The sequence below is a fragment of the Cetorhinus maximus genome, chromosome 7 (genome assembly GCF_964194155.1).
Source record: "Cetorhinus maximus chromosome 7, sCetMax3.hap1.1, whole genome shotgun sequence".
Classification (NCBI taxonomy): domain Eukaryota; kingdom Metazoa; phylum Chordata; class Chondrichthyes; order Lamniformes; family Cetorhinidae; genus Cetorhinus; species Cetorhinus maximus.
In genome coordinates this window covers 25930162-25947638 of record NC_135885.1, presented here as the reverse complement: position 1 = coordinate 25947638, position 17477 = coordinate 25930162, and the positions used below count along the sequence as shown (strand labels likewise).

Sequence of the window (17477 nt, the reverse complement as noted above, 5' to 3'; positions counted from 1 at the left end):
GTTCCTGCCTCTGAGTCAGAGGCTAGTGGTCAAGCCCCTCCCTAGGCAGCCGATTAAGCAGAGACCAGAATTTCTGGTCTCTGAACACTGAGTTGACATCCAGGAGGGTATTTATGTTTGATAGGAGGTGATAACGTAGTGGTATTGTTGCTGGACTCGTAATCCAGAGACCCAGAGTAATGCTCTGGGGTCCCGGACTTGAATCCCGCCACAGCAGATGGTGGAATTTGAATTCAATAAAAATCTGGAATTAAAAGTCTAATGATGGCCAAGAAACCATTGTTGATTGTTGTAAAAACCCATCTGGTTCACTAATGCCCTTTAGGGAAGGAAATCTGCTGTCCTTACCTGGTCTGGCCTACATGTGACTCCAGATCCCCAGCAATGTGGTTGACTCTTACATTCCCTTTGAACAAGGGCAATTAGGGATGGGCAATAAATGCTGGCCTAGCCAGTGACGCCCACATCCCATGAATGAATTTAAAAAAAGTGGTCCCCCCATATCACATCTGGTCAGATTAATGAACTGACAACATTTGGGGGAAAAAAAGGCCTTTGTTACAGAACAAAATCCAGAACATGACCTGCTGAATGTAAAAGCAGTGGCAGAAATGGGCTGCCTCACGTCCAACCACACACAAGAGTGAGAACAGGAGAGTTATAAACCTCTCTATGTGTAATTACGATTCATTGAATTTGCTGTTTTCTCATTGTCTTCTACATAGTCATGGGCTCTTCTCATTCCTGCGACCTCAGTACAGGTTAGTGCTGAGGGCCTATGTTGTCTGGCTAGGTCCTCATCATTCTTTGCCTTGCATCCTTAACTTCTATCTCCTCACCTCTCCTGAAGGTGCTGACTTTTGCTGGTGGCAGCCTTCTAGTACCTTGTTTAAATGGCCTTTTGGCTTGTATCAGCATGGACAGTGAGTATCGGAAAGCCATTAATCTATGTTCCGGTTCTTTGTTGCTATTCGGTGACACCCCATTCCCACTCCCCGAGATGCTGACTGATCTTTTCCTATCATCACACGATTTTGAATGTCCTCCCAAAGTTTCCATATGAATACTGTTTGCATTGATGGGCAGTTGGAAGTGTTTTCACCTTTGCACTGTTCCTTAATACATGCTTATAAAAGTACGAGGGGGCACTGAAAGTACTTTGCTGGTCACTGCAATTTTGAGTACAGTTCAGTCAGTCCAATGCTCTTCAGTAACACAGAGGTGTTTTCAGAATCCACGGAATGATTAACAGCATCAGAATAACATCTGCAGTAAACTTTTCTGGTCATGAATCCAGATAGAGAATTGGCTTCAGTGTATGTTTGTTAATAATTACAAATATTAGTATTAGCTTCCAATTACAGGTGGAGTAAACCTGGAGAGTAAGTTCATCACACTTCAGTAAGATTCTCTGAACCTGCTCAAGATTTTCAGTCCTGGTTGTGAGGCCTCCCTCACTTCTGGCATGCAATGCACATATCAGTATTCCTAATACTTTCCTGTAAGAAATCTTGTAACCCCCATGCACTGTGACTCTTTTTAGGCATTAATAGGGGAGCAATATGGAAGTGTCAGCTTACCAGCGGAAATTGAAGCCAATGAATTTGAGGTGATTCTCTGCAGATCACAAAATGAAGGCCTCAGCACCAGGCTACTGGAAAACTGGTACCAGCGGGATGAGAATTCTGTTCCACCTGTTTACTACCTAAGGTCTAAAACTGATGTCCTCCCTGACTATTGCAACAAGGTGAGTTTCCATAGATTGTACAGGGTGTAAGTTCCAGCTCTCTGGTAATTTACAGTAAGGCAACAAACTCTAATTCTTCAGCATTAAAGGCAGATGAAATGGGCAGACATATGGCAGATGCAGTTTAATTTGGGTAAATGTTGAAGTGATGCACTTTGGGAGAGGCAGTATAATCTAAATGATAGTATTTTTGAGAAAGTGGAAGAGGAAGCTGGGGGTGCATAAGCACAGTCTTTGAAGGCGGCCGGGCTAATTGAGAAGGTGGTTAAGAAAGTGTATGAGTTACTTGGCTTCATAAAGGGGCATTGACCACAAAAGCAAAGGGGTCATGTAAACTGTCCCAAATCTTTGGTTAGGGTTCAGCTGGAGCATTGTGGTTGCCACACATTAGGAAGGCCTTAGAGTATAAGGGAGGTTTATCAGAAGATGGGATGATCCTCCTTGGAGCAAAGATTTGAATGTTTCACAAAAATATCATGATGTACTGTTTACCATGGGGAGACCTGGTGAAGGTACTCAAAAATATGAGCAAGTGGAAATAAATTAGTTCCTCTTGTAATTGGGTCAGCAAGCAGAGGTCAAAGTTTTAAATTATTGTCAAAAAAACTGAAGGGAGAATGAGGAGAAATTGTTTCACACTCAGATCTAGAATGCATTACCTGAAAGTGTGGTGGAATTAGATTCAATAGGAACTTTTAAAAGACAATTGCACATTTACTTGAAAAAGACTGTAGGGAAAAAGCTGAGATGTGGAACTGAATTGGACAGCTCTTTCAAAGAGATGGTAGAGGTGTGACAGGCTGAATAGCCTCCTTCTGTACTGTTTGATTCTATGGCAGAATCTCCATTTTGTAATTTTTATTGTCAACTTTACAAAGAAAAACTGTGACTTATCTGTGTCCAATGTTCCGTAGGTAACAAAGTAGAAAAGTGCTACTTAACAAGAGGTGTGTGAAGGTTGCCTGGTTTGGATTCCTCTTCGAATCCATTGTCTCTGAGGCAATGCTTCATTTCTGATTTGCACCTTCCTTAAAGATTGAGAGAACCATTAGGAACTCGCCATATGAGAAGCTTCAAGTCTGAGCCCCTTTAAAGTTATTCCATGTCGGCACATTACCACTGTTCTGCATCCCGTCTTAGTATGCAACCATGTGATTAAACTGCAGACACTGCTTTTCGAATGAGGCATGGTACAGTGATAGTTTCTTCCACATTGGTGGTGGAACACCATGCTGCAGACGAGATGAGAACTGGCAGATCTCATTCCTGGTTGTAAACTGCAGACATGTATAATTGGGTTCCAGTGAGGCACCTATAACCATCCATAAGACGTGGGAGCAGAAGTAGGCCATTCGGCCCATCGAGTCTGTTCTGCCATTCAATAAGATCATGGCTGATCTGATAATCCTCAACTACAATTTCCTGCCTTTTCCCCATAACCCTTGATTCTGTCTACCTCAGCCTTGAATATACTTAATGACCCAGCCTCTACAGCCCTCTGAGGTAAAGAATTCCACAGATTCACTACCCTCTGAGAAAATAAATTCCTCCTTGTATCTGTTTTAAATGGGCGAGCCCTTTCTCTGAGATTATGCCCTCTGGCCCTAGACTCTCCCACAAGGGGAAACAGCCTCTCAGCATCTACCCTGTCAAGCCTCCTAAGAATCTTATATGTTTCAATAAGGTTGCCTCTCATTCTTCTAAACTCCAATGAGTACAGGCCAAACCTATTTAACCCCTCCTCATAAGAAAATCCCTCCATACCCGGGATCAACCTCGTGAACCTTCTCTGGACTGTCTCCAATGCCAGTATATCTTTCCTTAGATAAGGAGACCAAAAATATTCACAGTATTCTAGGTGTGGTCTAATTAGTGCCTTGTATAATTTTAGCAAGACTTCCCTATTTTTATACTCCATTCCTTTTGAAATAAAGGTTAACATTCCATTTACCTTCCCTATTACCTGTTGAACTTGTATGTTAGCTTTTTTGGGATTCAAGACAAAGAGATTGAAAAGTGTTACAAACAAGAATGGCACATTGTCATTGATTTTATTGGGGCTATGGCAGGGAGAGTGCCCCAAAGCTATGGCTAATCAAGGACACTATGGGCAGAATCATCCCAGATTTACACTGTGTGGTAGTGGGTGAGAAAAAAGCCGTTTTACCCGCCAGCCACAATGGCGGGCTTACTGGCCGTTATCGTTCCCTTCCTGGCGCATCCCGCCTCATTAATAACGCATTCATAGGAAACATGCCGGATCGCTGGTGGGGCAGCCTCTGATTCATCCACCCCACCATCACCTCAGGCCTTCAGTAACCTGGGCGCCCCTGCACAGAGCCAGCTCTCTCTAAGGGATTGAAAGCTGCTGGAAAGTCATGGCTGCCAAAGGGAGGAAACATGCTCCCCCCAAATTTAGCGATGCCTCCAACGAGTGCCTTCTGGACACCGTGGAGGCCCGCTGTGAAGTCCTCTATCCCGCTCTGGGCAAAGACTAGCAAGAAAGATCACCAATGCAGCATAGGAGGCAGTGACAACGCCCTGCATAAGAGGTGCCGAAAGAGAATGAATGATCTCCTCCGATCACTCTCAACTCACACACTCACAAGCCCATCACATATCCACAGGGATCTCACTCAATGCCAGTTCAAGGGACATCACCATTCACTCTCTCACACATACCATCATCTGCCCTGCAGATTGTGTCTCATCCCATCCATAGGACCACTCACCACCCACACGTGCGAGGCATCCTTCCTCCAGTCTGAAAAGCAACCATTCACCACTACACTCTATTTCCTCTCACTCTGCCAATTTTGTGTTGCAACTGTCCTTTTTATTCAGTGAGCTCTAACTTTGCTCACAAGCTTGTCACGTAGCACTTTATCAAATGCCTTTTGGAAGTCCATGTACACCACATCAACAGCATTACTCTCATCAATGCTCTCTACTACCTCATCAAAAAACTCAAGCAAGTTAGTTCATCGGGGGAGAGAGTGAGTGTCGGGGGGAGAGAGTGAGTGTCGGGGGGAGAGAGTGAGTGTCGGGGGGAGAGAGTGAGTGTCGGGGGGAGAGAGTGAGTGTCGGGAGGAGAGAGTGAGTGTCGGGGGGAGGAGAGAGTGAGTGTCGGGGGGAGGAGAGAGTGAGTGTCGGGGGGAGGAGAGAGTGAGTGTCGGGGGGAGGAGAGAGTGAGTGTCGGGGGGAGGAGAGAGTGAGTGTCGGGGGGAGGAGAGAGTGAGTGTCGGGGGGAGGAGAGAGTGAGTGTCGGGGGGAGGAGAGAGTGAGTGTCGGGGGAGGAGAGAGTGAGTGTCGGGGGGAGGAGAGAGTGAGTGTCGGGGGGAGGAGAGAGTGAGTGTCGGGGGGAGGAGAGAGTGAGTGTCGGGGGGAGGAGAGAGTGAGTGTCGGGGGAGGAGAGAGTGAGTGTCGGGGGGAGGAGAGAGTGAGTGTCGGGGGGAGGAGAGAGTGAGTGTCGGGGGGAGGAGAGAGTGAGTGTCGGGGGGAGGAGAGAGTGAGTGTCGGGGGGAGGAGAGAGTGAGGGTCGGGGGGAGGAGAGAGTGAGGGTCGGGGGGAGGAGAGAGTGAGGGTCGGGGGGAGGAGCGAGTGAGGGTCGGGGGGAGGAGCGAGTGAGGGTCGGGGGGAGGAGCGAGTGAGGGTCGGGGGAGGAGCGAGTGAGGGTCGGGGGGAGGAGCGAGTGAGGGTCGGGGGGAGGAGAGAGTGAGGGTCGGGGGGAGGAGAGAGTGTGTCGGGGGGAGAGAGAGTTGGGGAGAGAGAGAAAGTGTTGGGGAGAGGGAGGGTGAGAGTCTGTTGGGGAGAGGGAGGGAGAGAGAGAGTGTTGGGGAGAGGGGGAGAGAGAGAATGTTGGGGAGAGGGGGAGAGAGAAAATGTTGGGGAGAGGGGGAGAGAGAGAATGTTGGGGAGAGGGGAAGAGAGAGCGTTGGGGAGAGGGAGCGTTGGGGAGAGGGAGCGTTGGGTAGAGGGAGGGCGAGAGCGAGAGTGTGGGAGAGTAGGGAAAGAGACTGTGAGGGTGGAAAGAGAGTGTTGGGGGTAGAGGGAGAGTGTAGCAGGAGGGTAGAGAGAGTGATTCACATTATTTCCTTGGCTGTGATGGCTTGAGGATGTGAAACACGGGGGAGAATTTTCAGCTTGGCGAGTGGGGGCGGGGCCTGCTCGCCAAGGCATAAAACTACGTGGGGTGATGTTGGGCATGCGTCCCAATGTCACCGCGCATCATTTAGATTTTTAGTTTGGTGGGCGTGCAGCTGAGTTGGCAGCGCGCCTGCCGAACTATCAAAGGCCTGTTAAAGCCATTAATTAACTAATTAAAGCTATTGAGAAAGCTGCCCGTCCAGTCTTAAGGTTGGGGGGCAGGCAAAGAGCCCAGGCGGCCTTCGTATTTTTCATGGAACCTCATCCACGGGCGGGATGAGGTTTCATGAACGGTTTATAGATTAAATAAATGTTTTCATTAAAGTTCATTGACATGTCCCAGCTCATGTGACACTGTCACATCAGGGGACATGTCTTAAATTATTTTTTTCCTTATTAAAATTTTTATAACTTAAAACACCTCTGTGCCTCAGGGAGATTTCTGCGCTCTTTCGCATGCATGTGTGAAAGAGCGCACTCCCGACTCAGGGGACCCACGTAAAATGGTGGCGCGGACCCGATTGGGGGCGCTGATCAGGTCCACGCCACCCCTGCCCCTGCACAACCCCCCCAACAGGGGGAAGATTCTACCCACGGTATAGTGTTTGTATTCCCTGTTGGCTGCTTTACATGGAATTTGCAGCCCAGAAACAGGCTATTTGGCCCACCCCATCTGTGTTGGTGTTTATGTTCCACACAAGTCTCCTCTCAATCTTTTTGATCACACTGTCAGGGTAACCTTCATCTTCTTTCTTCCTCATGTGATTATCAACTTCCTTGAATGTATCTATACTAGAATCATAGAATGGTTACAGCACAGAAAGAGGCCATTGAGCACATTGTATTTGTATCAGTTCTCTGCAACAGCAAGTCAGCTAGTCCCACTCATCAGCCCCTGTAGCCCCATAGAATCTTTTCTCTTCAGATAATTATCCAGTTCCCTTTTGAAAACCCCAATTAAATCTGTCTCCACCACATGCTCAGGCAGTGCATTGCAGATCCAAATTACTTGTTGCATAAAGTAGTTTTTCCTCATGTTGACTCTGGTTCTTTTGTTAATCACTTTAGGGTTCTTGACCTCCTGCTGATGGCCATTTATACTTTCCAGGCCACTTATGATGTGAACATGTCTAACAAATCTCCTCTCAACCTTCTCTTCTCCAGGGAGAACAGCCCCAGCTTCACTAATCTATCCACATAGCTGAAGTCTATCATTCTCTGAACCATTCTTGTAAGTCTTTTCTGCGCCCTTGCTAAAATCTTCACATCCTTTCTGTTGAGGCTGAACCAGTGTATTATGAAGGTTCATAGCTTATTTGTTTTTGCACTCTGTGCCCTACTTTATAAAACGTAGTATTCAGTATAAACTATTAACTGCTTTCACAGCCTACCCTGCCACCTCAATGTTTTATGCACCCAGGTTCCTCTGCTCTTGCATTTCCTTTAGAATTTTACCCTTTATTTTTTGTTACCCCTCCTCGTTCTTCTGACCAAAATGTATCACTTCACACTTCTCGACATTAAATTTCATCTGCCATGTGTCTGCCCGTTCCGCCAGCCTATCCCTATCTTATTGAAATCTATCGCTATCCTCCTCACAGTTCACAAGACTTCCAAGTCTTGCATCATCTTGAAATTTTGAAATTGTGCCCTGCACACTCAGGTCTTGGTTATCAATATAAATCAAGAAAAGCCGTGATCCCTTTATATACCATCCCCCAGTCAGACATAAGTAAAGCTTTCTGTAATTCATGTTTTTAATAGGCTTGAATTAAATAACTTAAACTGTTGCATAACGAAATTCTAGTTACGCTAAAGATTCAAAATACCACATGGTTCGAAATAAAATGCCACGGGCATTAATATTTTTCATTTATAAAGCATAGTTTTACAGATATTTGGGGACTCAAATGATTAATACATAGGAAAACAGAGTAATAGTAGATTTAGAAATGATGTGGCCAACATGTTTTCTTAGAGCTCCTGCACCTCAAAATTTGCCACTACACCACTGAATGAAACAGCAAAGAGGAGATCTGCGGCAGTGATGGTCAATACTTTCGTGGAACTCCTTTCACAAAAAGAGCGCGTCTGAACACCATAAAAATCTCAATGTCTTATATTAAATACTATTTCAACCTAATTTTTACTTTCTCCCCTGTCCTTTAAACACTACTGCATGTTATTCATCATTCAAGTGGTTGAAAAAGGTATCCTGCACCCAACCTGGCACCTCTAGAAATTAAAGCAAGTGAGAACAGCCTGATTGCTTCTCATTTGACCTTTTCTTCTACTGCAGAAGCCTCTTGCTTCGTGTCTTGTTTTGAAGATAATGCTTGCAGTGTTGAAAAGATCTAACCTGGCAATTGAAACCCGTTTTTACAAATTTCTTTCCATTATTCATCCAACAGCCTAATCAATGAATGGCAGCATGTTTTCCAATCTTGGAGGATTGGGAAATCACAGCCAAAATCAATCCTATCCTCACTCCCAACTATGAATCACCAGTAACATTCCTTTTAATTTTTTTTCGAGTGTGTGAATGATTTATTTTAAGTGTGCGACTCCTTTAAACATAGATTGCACTTGCATTCATTTAAGGCTGCGTTTACTGCCAACGCCATATGTGTGCAGTTGTACAGTTTTACACTGTGGCCAGGAGCAGAGATGCTTATCTACCAGCTATTAAATACAGTGATTAAAAAAGCCTCACCTTTCTCAAGTCGGTGGGGCAGAGGGGATGAATGGAGCCGGAGGAGGGGAGGGAGGGGAGGCTTCTGATCCACCCGGTGACAGCTGCAACTCCAGATTACAACCTTCCTATCTTGCCTTTGGAGCTCTGGGGCTGCTTCTGGTTGGATCTTATTCGGACCCTGAAGCCGTTCACCCAGTTTCTGAGCCCTGTGGTGGACAGGCAGTCGGGGTGCAGCCTCCCTGCAACTTCTGAATCTCCTGCTCCGGAGCCTGTTCCCCTTAACCTGGGCCTGTCACCTGGGAAGAAGCAAGATCCAACCACCGTGTCTCCTGCAAATGAAGTCATTGGTTTTCTGCACATGCACAGACAAGTGTGCAAGCATTTTGCACGGCTGTCTTGTGTTTGCAGGAGACACTGTTTTATTTTAGGTTATTTACCTAATTAGAGGTTTTCCCTGTACAGCAATACCAGAGCTGTTTAGATGGTGGCACCTCAAACATGTTACCATTTAATATGTATCCACTTTTATGCATCTTGTACCTAATCTCTTAATTTTGCACAATGTCTGTACAGTTTTTTTGTGCTGAGATCCATGTGCTCATTTACCAAACCTGACCAGATCCCTTTGGATTTTCACCCTCAGCACCTAACAACCAATATCATCATTGTCCCCAGCATACTATATGTAAAGGCCTCATCTTCACCTTTGAATCCCTCGGTGGTTTCACTCTGCCCTACCTGTGCAACTTCCTCTAAATTGATTTTTCCTCACATCCCTTGGAGGTTCTCGCCCAAGACCTGCAAACACAGGATGTGGAGATTGTAACCTGGAATTGTGGCAGCTCCTCCCTCCGCATCCCCGGAAACTGCGGGTAGGCCACACCCGGACTGCCCACCCACTGCGGGGCTCAGAAATTGGGTGAGCGGCTTCAGGACCCCAAATAAGATCCATCTGGCACTGTGTCTCCTGCAAATTATGTCATTGGTTTTCTGCTCATGAGTGGAGAAGTGCGCATGCGCAGACGGGTATCGGTGGCCATCAGGAGACACAGTATTAATTTAAAGGGGCATAACCTGTGTGGGAACTTTCGAGTTGCTGCACGGCCGCACAGCTTAGAGGGAACATTAGTCATTAGACTCCCCTTCCCAACAGAGAACCACAAAGGCAACATTTAGAGTGTTACTGACGAAAAGATCATCAACCTGAAACGTTAACTGTTTCTCTCCACAGATGCTGCCCTGACCTGCTGAGTGTTTTATGTTTATTTCAGTTTTCCAGAAAGCACGATGTTTTCCCTTTGTAATACTGTGTAACGTTGGTTAGTTTTTCTTTAACATGCTCATAGAAGCCTAAAAGCCAGTTTAATTATGTAAATTAACTTTTATTTTCCAGCTTGCCTTTTTACCTCATGACGCAAAGGCACTATTAATTATTAAAGCCGTTTATGAATTTTTACCATCAGCAAAGAAGTCAATTTTACCAAATGCATAAAAGTCTAGTAACAAGAACTGATAGATGTTGATGTCAGTCTTTAAATTCCAGTGACTGCTTCATATTAAGTAAGTCCATTGTTCTAGACTGTGGGCCGAGCGAGGGAAGTTGCTCATGCAATATGGCGTGACAGCTTCACCGAAATGAAGATGATCTTCAATGAGACAGTGAAAATGTGCCTCAAAGAAGGAACCATAAAACCAGAGCAAGCTCAGAAATACTTTGCCTCAGGTTAGTGCTGCTTGTTCCTCGTCGTTGATGAATGCTATAGGATGATCACCAGTTTTGTTATTTTAATTGGCTGGTACCTGTATTTTTTTCCCATCTGGTTCTCTCCCCACCACCAACATAAGTAACAACTCATATTGGAGTACGGTTTGATTTGCATAAGAGGCCACTTTCAACAGGTATACCCAGACAGGAAATGTTAGCAGACAGTCACACTGTGGAAGCATTGCAGCTGAGTACTCATCTGATTAAAAACACACACACACATAGGAACCACTGGACAGTGATCAAGAATTGAAAATCTGGCTGAATTTTCTTTATAAAATAAGAAATAGGAACAGTGATAAGCCTTATGGCCGTTTGAAACTGCTCTATTATTCAGTAAGATCATGGCTAATCTTCTACCTCAATTCCATGTTCTAGCTGAGCCTGATCCCCCAATTCCTTAATTTCCTTAGTATCCAAAAATCTATCCATCTCAGCCATGAATATGCTCAATGACTGAGCACCCCTCTGGGGTACAGAATTCCAAAGATTCAAACCTCTGAGTGAAGAAATTTCACTTTACTTCAGTCCAAAATGGCCCACCTCTCATCCTGAGATGATGAGTCTTAGTTCTAGGCTCCCTGGTCTGTAATTTCAGCATTCCTTTCCTGCCAATGGTTCTCCCAAGATTCAAGACCTATTGTAATGTTCAAACATTGCTCTACTTTAGTTCAGCCAGTGGAGAATGTTACCTCCTCAATACGTAACTCCCATAGCAAGGTGACGGTGGCATAGTGGTAATGTAACTGGACTAGAAATCCAGAGGCGCAGACTAATGTTCTGGACATAGGTTCAGATCCCATCACGGCAGCTGGTAGAATTTAAATTCAGTCTGGAGTTGAAAGGTAGTCTCAGTAATGGTGACCGTGAAATTATCGTCGATTGTCATAAAAACCCACCTGGTTCATTAGTGTCCTATAGGGATGAGAATCGGCTATCCTTACCTGGTCTGGCCTACATGTGACTCCAGATCCACGGTAACGTGGTTGACTCCTAACCACCTTTAGGGATGGGCAACAAATGCTGACCTTGCCAGGATTTGTCCGCATCCAATGAACATTTTTTTAGAAGTCTTTAGATGTAATGTCCCCATGGGAAAAGCTGCGATGTACTGATTTCCACAAATTGCCATCACTTGCTGATGATCTTAAAATTATACATTCAGTGGCCTGTGAAAATAGTTTTTCCCCAATTATCAAATCCCTTTATCAAAGCCCATGATCATTTTGAATATCTCCTTTCGAATTTCCTCTTAGTCATCTGTTTTATTGAGCTTATGATCTCAGCCAACTTGAAGGTAGTTGGTGAATGGAGGTTAGATGGTTGTCCACAGAGAATGAGGAAAACACTGATGGGAGGATTATGCTAGGCTGCTGTGGTATGCTTCCTAGCAGCAGAACTGGACAGCCGCAAAGAAACTTTGCTTTTTCACCCTTAGTCAATGACATGTTGAACAGAGAAACCAAATAGAGGTGGGGAAAATCAAATACATTCAAAATTGGGGTGTAAGATAAAACATAACCTGTCACCCTGCATTGCACACTTGATTCCTTAGTAAATACGTGCAGTTTAATTATATCATCAACTAATCCAGTACAATAGTCCAAAATGTATCGTTGCTTAGCAGCAGGTGAAGATACTGCACCACCTAGTGGACAAAATATGAGATGCATTTTGAGCTGCCAACTATGACACCATTCCATGAATGCTATTCAAAAATCAATATTAATATGTTGACTTAATTTAAATCCACAGTATACTTCAGTGCTGTCTATGTCACAGGAAAAGGCATGATGATCCTAGAAAGTTTCTTCAAAGACAAATGCAAAGAAAAATGTCCAACCCACGTATTTTCTGATGTTTATGCTTAACCGGAGCCTTCTCCCACCTTACTTCATTTCACACTGTCAAAATTCCCTTCTATTTCTATCTCTTTCTTCCCCGTGCACTTATCTAGCTTCCCCTTAAATGTGTCTGTGCTACCACAACTACACAATAGATGTCAGCAGTGGCTCAGTTGATAGCACTCTTGCCTCTGAGTCCCATCCCAGGAATATGCAGGGAGTGCTGCACTTTCAGAGGTACCTTCTATGGGATAAGGTGTTAAACTGAGGTCCTGACCACCTCTCAGATTCCAAGGGGGAGGGGAGTTATCACTGGTGTCCTGGCCAACATTTATCCCTCAATCAGATAAATGCACATAAACAGATTATCTGGTCATTATCACATTGTTGTTTGTGGGAGTTTGCTGTGTACACATTAGCTGCTGCATTTCCTACATTACAACAAGTCACTACACTTCAAAAGTACTTGATTGGCTGAAAAGCACTTTGAAGTGGCCAGTGGTCATAGAAAGGCAAGGGTACTTTTTTAATTCTCTGAGCAGTCGCTGAGTAGCAAAGTTTCTCTCTTGAATTCCTTATTAGATTTATTCGTATCAATCTAATATTTATGGCCCATAGTTTGGACTCCTCCAAAGGGGAAACACTGGGTGGAATCTGCCAGTCCTGCCAGATGCAGGAAGCTTGGCAGGCGGGAATACTTAATTTGGTGTGAGGCCAAAAATCAGTTTCCCGACAGCGGGATAACATTTAGGAATTATGTTCTCGTGACTTTAAAGGCAGGTTAAAGAAGTCAAACCTCCCAACAAACAATGTAGAGAAGCCCTTTTGCGTGCATTAGCATGTCATGAATGCTTATTAAAAGGCCAGCTCACTGGAATTAAATTCCCCAGCAGCAACAAATTAGAATGTTCACTTTTACGACTGCACATAAATGGCGTGCATCTGGTGAGGTCGATTTCTTCCATGATTAATGGTGAGTCGCTGCTGTATTTTGCTCTTTGGGGAGCGTCTGTAAATGTCAGCCTATGCTTGAGACTGGGTGGTGACAGTGCAAGTTGCATGGAGGATGTCCAAAGAAGGCAGGAAGGGTTAGTGGGGAAGGCTGGAGCAGTGGCCGGGCAAAGGTGGAAGGGATAGTGCAGGCTGTCCGGGTGCCCTTTAAATATGGCACCCGGACCTTTGACCCCATGAGGTAATGGTGGATCGGCAACTTGTCCCCACCATGAGAATCGGTGAGTTCCTCGCAGATGCATATTTAATAAGCAGAACAGCGCAAGATTGCACATGGTCAGCCATCCCCCCCCGCAGAATCACTCCCACTTTCGCATCCACCACCGAACCTAGATTTCAGATCGGAAGATTTGGGCCATCATCTCTAAATCTACCCTTTTGAATCCGTCCCGATTGTAAAGATCTTTAACAGGTTACCTCTCAACCTTCTCTTTCCTAAAGAAAAACCTCCAATCTCTTCAATCTTTCCTGATACTTTTAACCTCTCCGTTGTGATATCATCCTTGTAAACCTGTTTTGTACCTTCTTCAGTTTCTATGCAACATTTTTGTAATGTGGAGCACAATGCTCCAAGTGTTGTCTAACCAGGGTTCTATATAAGTTTAACAGATCTCTGCTTTTGAATGCTATTCCACTAGAAATTTTTGGGTGAAGGGGACGTGTAATAGGTTAGGGTGTGAGTAAGAAAAGTATGATGAACACATTTAAGGCTGGGATAGAGAGATTCTTGGTCTCTCAGGGAATAAGGGAAATGTGGAGTGGGCAGGAAAATGGAGTTGAAGCCCAAGGTCAGGCGGAGAGGTTTGTTGGGCTGTATGGCCTACACCTGCTCCTATCTCTTGTGTCATGTGTGTTGTTGTGTTCAGCATTAAATGAGCCGAGCAGGGGCAGAGATCAGAGATAGGCAACGTCAAGCTTGTAAAAATAGGCCGACTTTGTGATAGGGAGGATACATGGTCAGAAACTCAGCTTGGGATCAAATAGGGAGCCAAAGTTGTGAAGTGTGCTTCAGCCTGTTCTGACCAGTGAAAGGATGGATTTGGTAGCAAGAAATGGAGTTTGTGGCAAGGGCAGATGACAATGACTTTGGTCTTCCCATTGTTTAATTGGAGGAAACTGCAGCTCATCCAGAACCAGATGTCAGACAAGCAGGTTGACAACACCAAGGCATTGGAGGGGATCAAGAGATATGGTGAGGTAGAGATAAGTGTCATCAGTGTGTGTGTTTGTGGAAATGTCTATTGTTTGGATGATATATTGCTAAGGGTAAGCAATGAGTTGAGGAATAAAAGGAGACCATAGATAGATCCTTGGAAATTACAGCGGTAACAGTACAGGAGCAGCAAGAGAAACCATTGCAGAAGATTCTCTGGCTATGATTAGGTAAGTAAGAGTGGAACCTGGTATGGGTAGTGCATCCAGTGGACAATTGGAGGAGGACGTTGTGACCAGTTGTGTCAAAGACTGCAGACAAGAAGGATGAGGAGGGATAGCTTACCTTTGTTACAGTCATATAGGATGTAATTGATGACTTTGATTAGGGCCATTTCAGTGCTATGATTGGAGGGAAAACGCAATTGGAGAGGTTCTGACACGGAGTTGAAGGAAGAATGTATGTGGATTTAGGAGGCAATGACATATTCAAGGACTTTGGAGAGGAGAGGGAGGTTGGAGATGGGCTGATAGTTTGCAAGGTGGGTTTTTTGATGAGGTGATTTGAAATGGGGTGAGACGGTAGCTGAGGAGAGGAAAGTTATTAGCTGATTTCAATTAGGATCAGTGTACAATCATAGCAACTGCCCTCAGTATTGCTGAGCTAGGGGAGAAAAAATGGGTTGTGCTTTCTGCTCCTGATTGTTAAGGGACCATTGCCGGAGTCTGACTAGCTGACAAGTCAAAGATGCACTTATCCAGTCTGGGCAACTTGTAATGAGTAAAACTATAAACCTGGAAATATACAATATTAGCATTCAAATCTTTAAAACATTTGTGTGAAAGTCTTTAGCTAATGGATTCCTTCTTTGTTAAAGTAATGGAGAAAGGAATTTCATCCCAACCAATGTTCCCTCTTAATAGAATTCTTAAGTTGTGTGGCCATGCAGCAACTCAGAACTTCCAGCCCTGTGAAGTCAGCCCTGTGAAGTTACCATGCCTGTGCGACCAGACAAAACAATTTAAAGATCTCACACACTTAAATGAATAGACTGCATCCAACAACAAAAAATTAAATGGGAAGTTAATCCCAACATGATCATCATTCATATGATAATATCACAGAGTGTAATTTCCAGAACATAAACTGGAATAGTTTGGATGGGAAGTGATAATTTTTTTATTCTTTCCTGGGATGGAGGAGCTGTTGGCTAGGTCAGCATTTGTTGCCCATCTCTAATTTCACCTGAGAAGGTGATGAGCCACCTTCTTGAACCACTGCACTCTATCTGATGTAGGTACACCCAGACTGCTGTTAGGAAGGGCGTTCCAGTAGTTAACCCAGTGACAGTGAAGGAATGGTGATATAGTTCCAAGTCAGGTTGGTGTGTGACTTGCAGGGGAACTTGCAAGAGGTAGTGTTCCCATTTGACTGCAGTTCTTATCCTCGTCCTTCTAATTGATAGAGGTCACGGGTTTGGAAGGTGAAGTTGAAGGAGGCTAGGCAAGTTGCTGCAGTGCATCTTGTAGATGGTACACACTGCTGCCACTGTGCGTCGGTGATCGAGGGAGTAGATGTTTAAGGTGGTGGATGGGGTGCCAATAATACAGGCTGCTTTGTCCTGGATGGTGTCGAGCTGCTTGAGTGTTGTTGGAGACGCACTCATTCAGGCAAGCAGACGGTATTCCATCTCACTCCTAAATTATGCTTTGTAGACGGTGGACAGGCCTTGGGGAGTCAGGAGGTGAATTAGTCTCCATAGAATTCCCAGCTTCTGAACTGCTCTTGCAGCCACAGTATTTAAATGGTTTCTGATCAGTGGTAACCCTCAGGATGTTGATAGTGGGGATTCAGCAATGGTAATGCCATTGAATATCAAGGGGAGATGGTTAGATCCACTCTTGTTGGAGATGGTAATTGCTTGGCACTTTTGTGGCACGACTGTTACTTGCCACTTATCAGCCCAAGCCTGAATGTTGTCCAGGTCTTGCTGCATATTGACATGGCTGCTTCAGTATCTAAGGAGACGCGAATGCTACTGAACACTGTGCAATCATCAGCGAACATCCCCACTTCTGACATGTTGGAGGAAAGGTCATTGATGAAGCAGCTGAAGATGGTTGGGCCTCAGGTACTACCCTGAGGAACTCCTGCAGCAATGTCCTAAGACAGAGATGATTGGCCTTCAACAACCACAGCCATCTTCCTTTGTTCTGGGTATGACTCCAACCAGTGGAGAGCTTTCTCCCTGATTTCCATTGACTTCAATTTTGCTAGGGCTCCTTAATGTCATACTCATTCAAATGCTACCTTGATTTCAAGGGCAGTCACTCTCGCCTCACCTCGGGAGTTCAGCTCTTTTTTCCATGTTTGGACCAAGGCTGTAATGAGGTCAGTAGCCAAGTGGCCCTGGTGGAACACAAACTAAGCATCGATGAGCAGGTTATTGCTGAGCAAGTGCCACTTGATTGCACTACTGACAACACCTTCCAGTGATGTTTGAGAGTAGATTGATGGACGAGGTATTTGGCTGGATTGGATTTGTCCCACTTTTTGCGGACAGGACATACTTGGGCAATTTTCCACATTGTCAGATAGACACCTGTGTTGTAGCTGTACTGGAACATCTTGGCTTGGAGTGCAGCTAGTTCTGGGGCACAAGTCTTCAATACTACAGCCGGAATATTCTCAGGGCCTATAGGCTTTGCTGTATTCAATGCCTTCAGCCATTTCTTGATATCACTTGGAGTGAATCAAATCAGCTGAAGACTGGAAACTGTGATGCTGGGGCTCCAGGAGGAGGTTGATTCCTTTTTCTCAAGCATTTAATTGGAAAAGATTCTAATATGAAATATGAGTCTTGATTTTTAACGGAGAGGTGGGGAGAGGGTGGCAGAGTGCAGGGGAAACCTGATAAGACCTGGGATGTGGAGGCCTTGCCGATCTGAACAGGAGAGCCCTATTTAAATAATCTGCAGACTCCTACCCACAGCTGGCCCAATTGATAAACTGGCTGGTGTGCAGATAAGCAAACAAGCAGCAGGAGCTGCAGCCAGAGACCTGTGAGGATAGTCAGTACAGCAGATAGTGGGGAAGATCAAGGACAATGGGTCTTT

General features: G+C 44.9%; 1 protein-coding gene across 1 annotated transcript in view; it reads left to right on the top strand.

Annotated features, from left to right (window-relative positions):
- Positions 1-17477, top strand: part of LOC144682662 (NACHT and WD repeat domain-containing protein 2) — a 46027-nt gene that overhangs the window by 17135 nt on the left and 11415 nt on the right. The window contains exons 4-5 of the mRNA XM_078545223.1: positions 1544-1747; positions 10167-10311. Of these exons, the coding sequence (XP_078401349.1) occupies positions 1544-1747; positions 10167-10311 (349 nt within the window). The remainder of the gene's footprint in view (positions 1-1543; positions 1748-10166; positions 10312-17477) is intronic.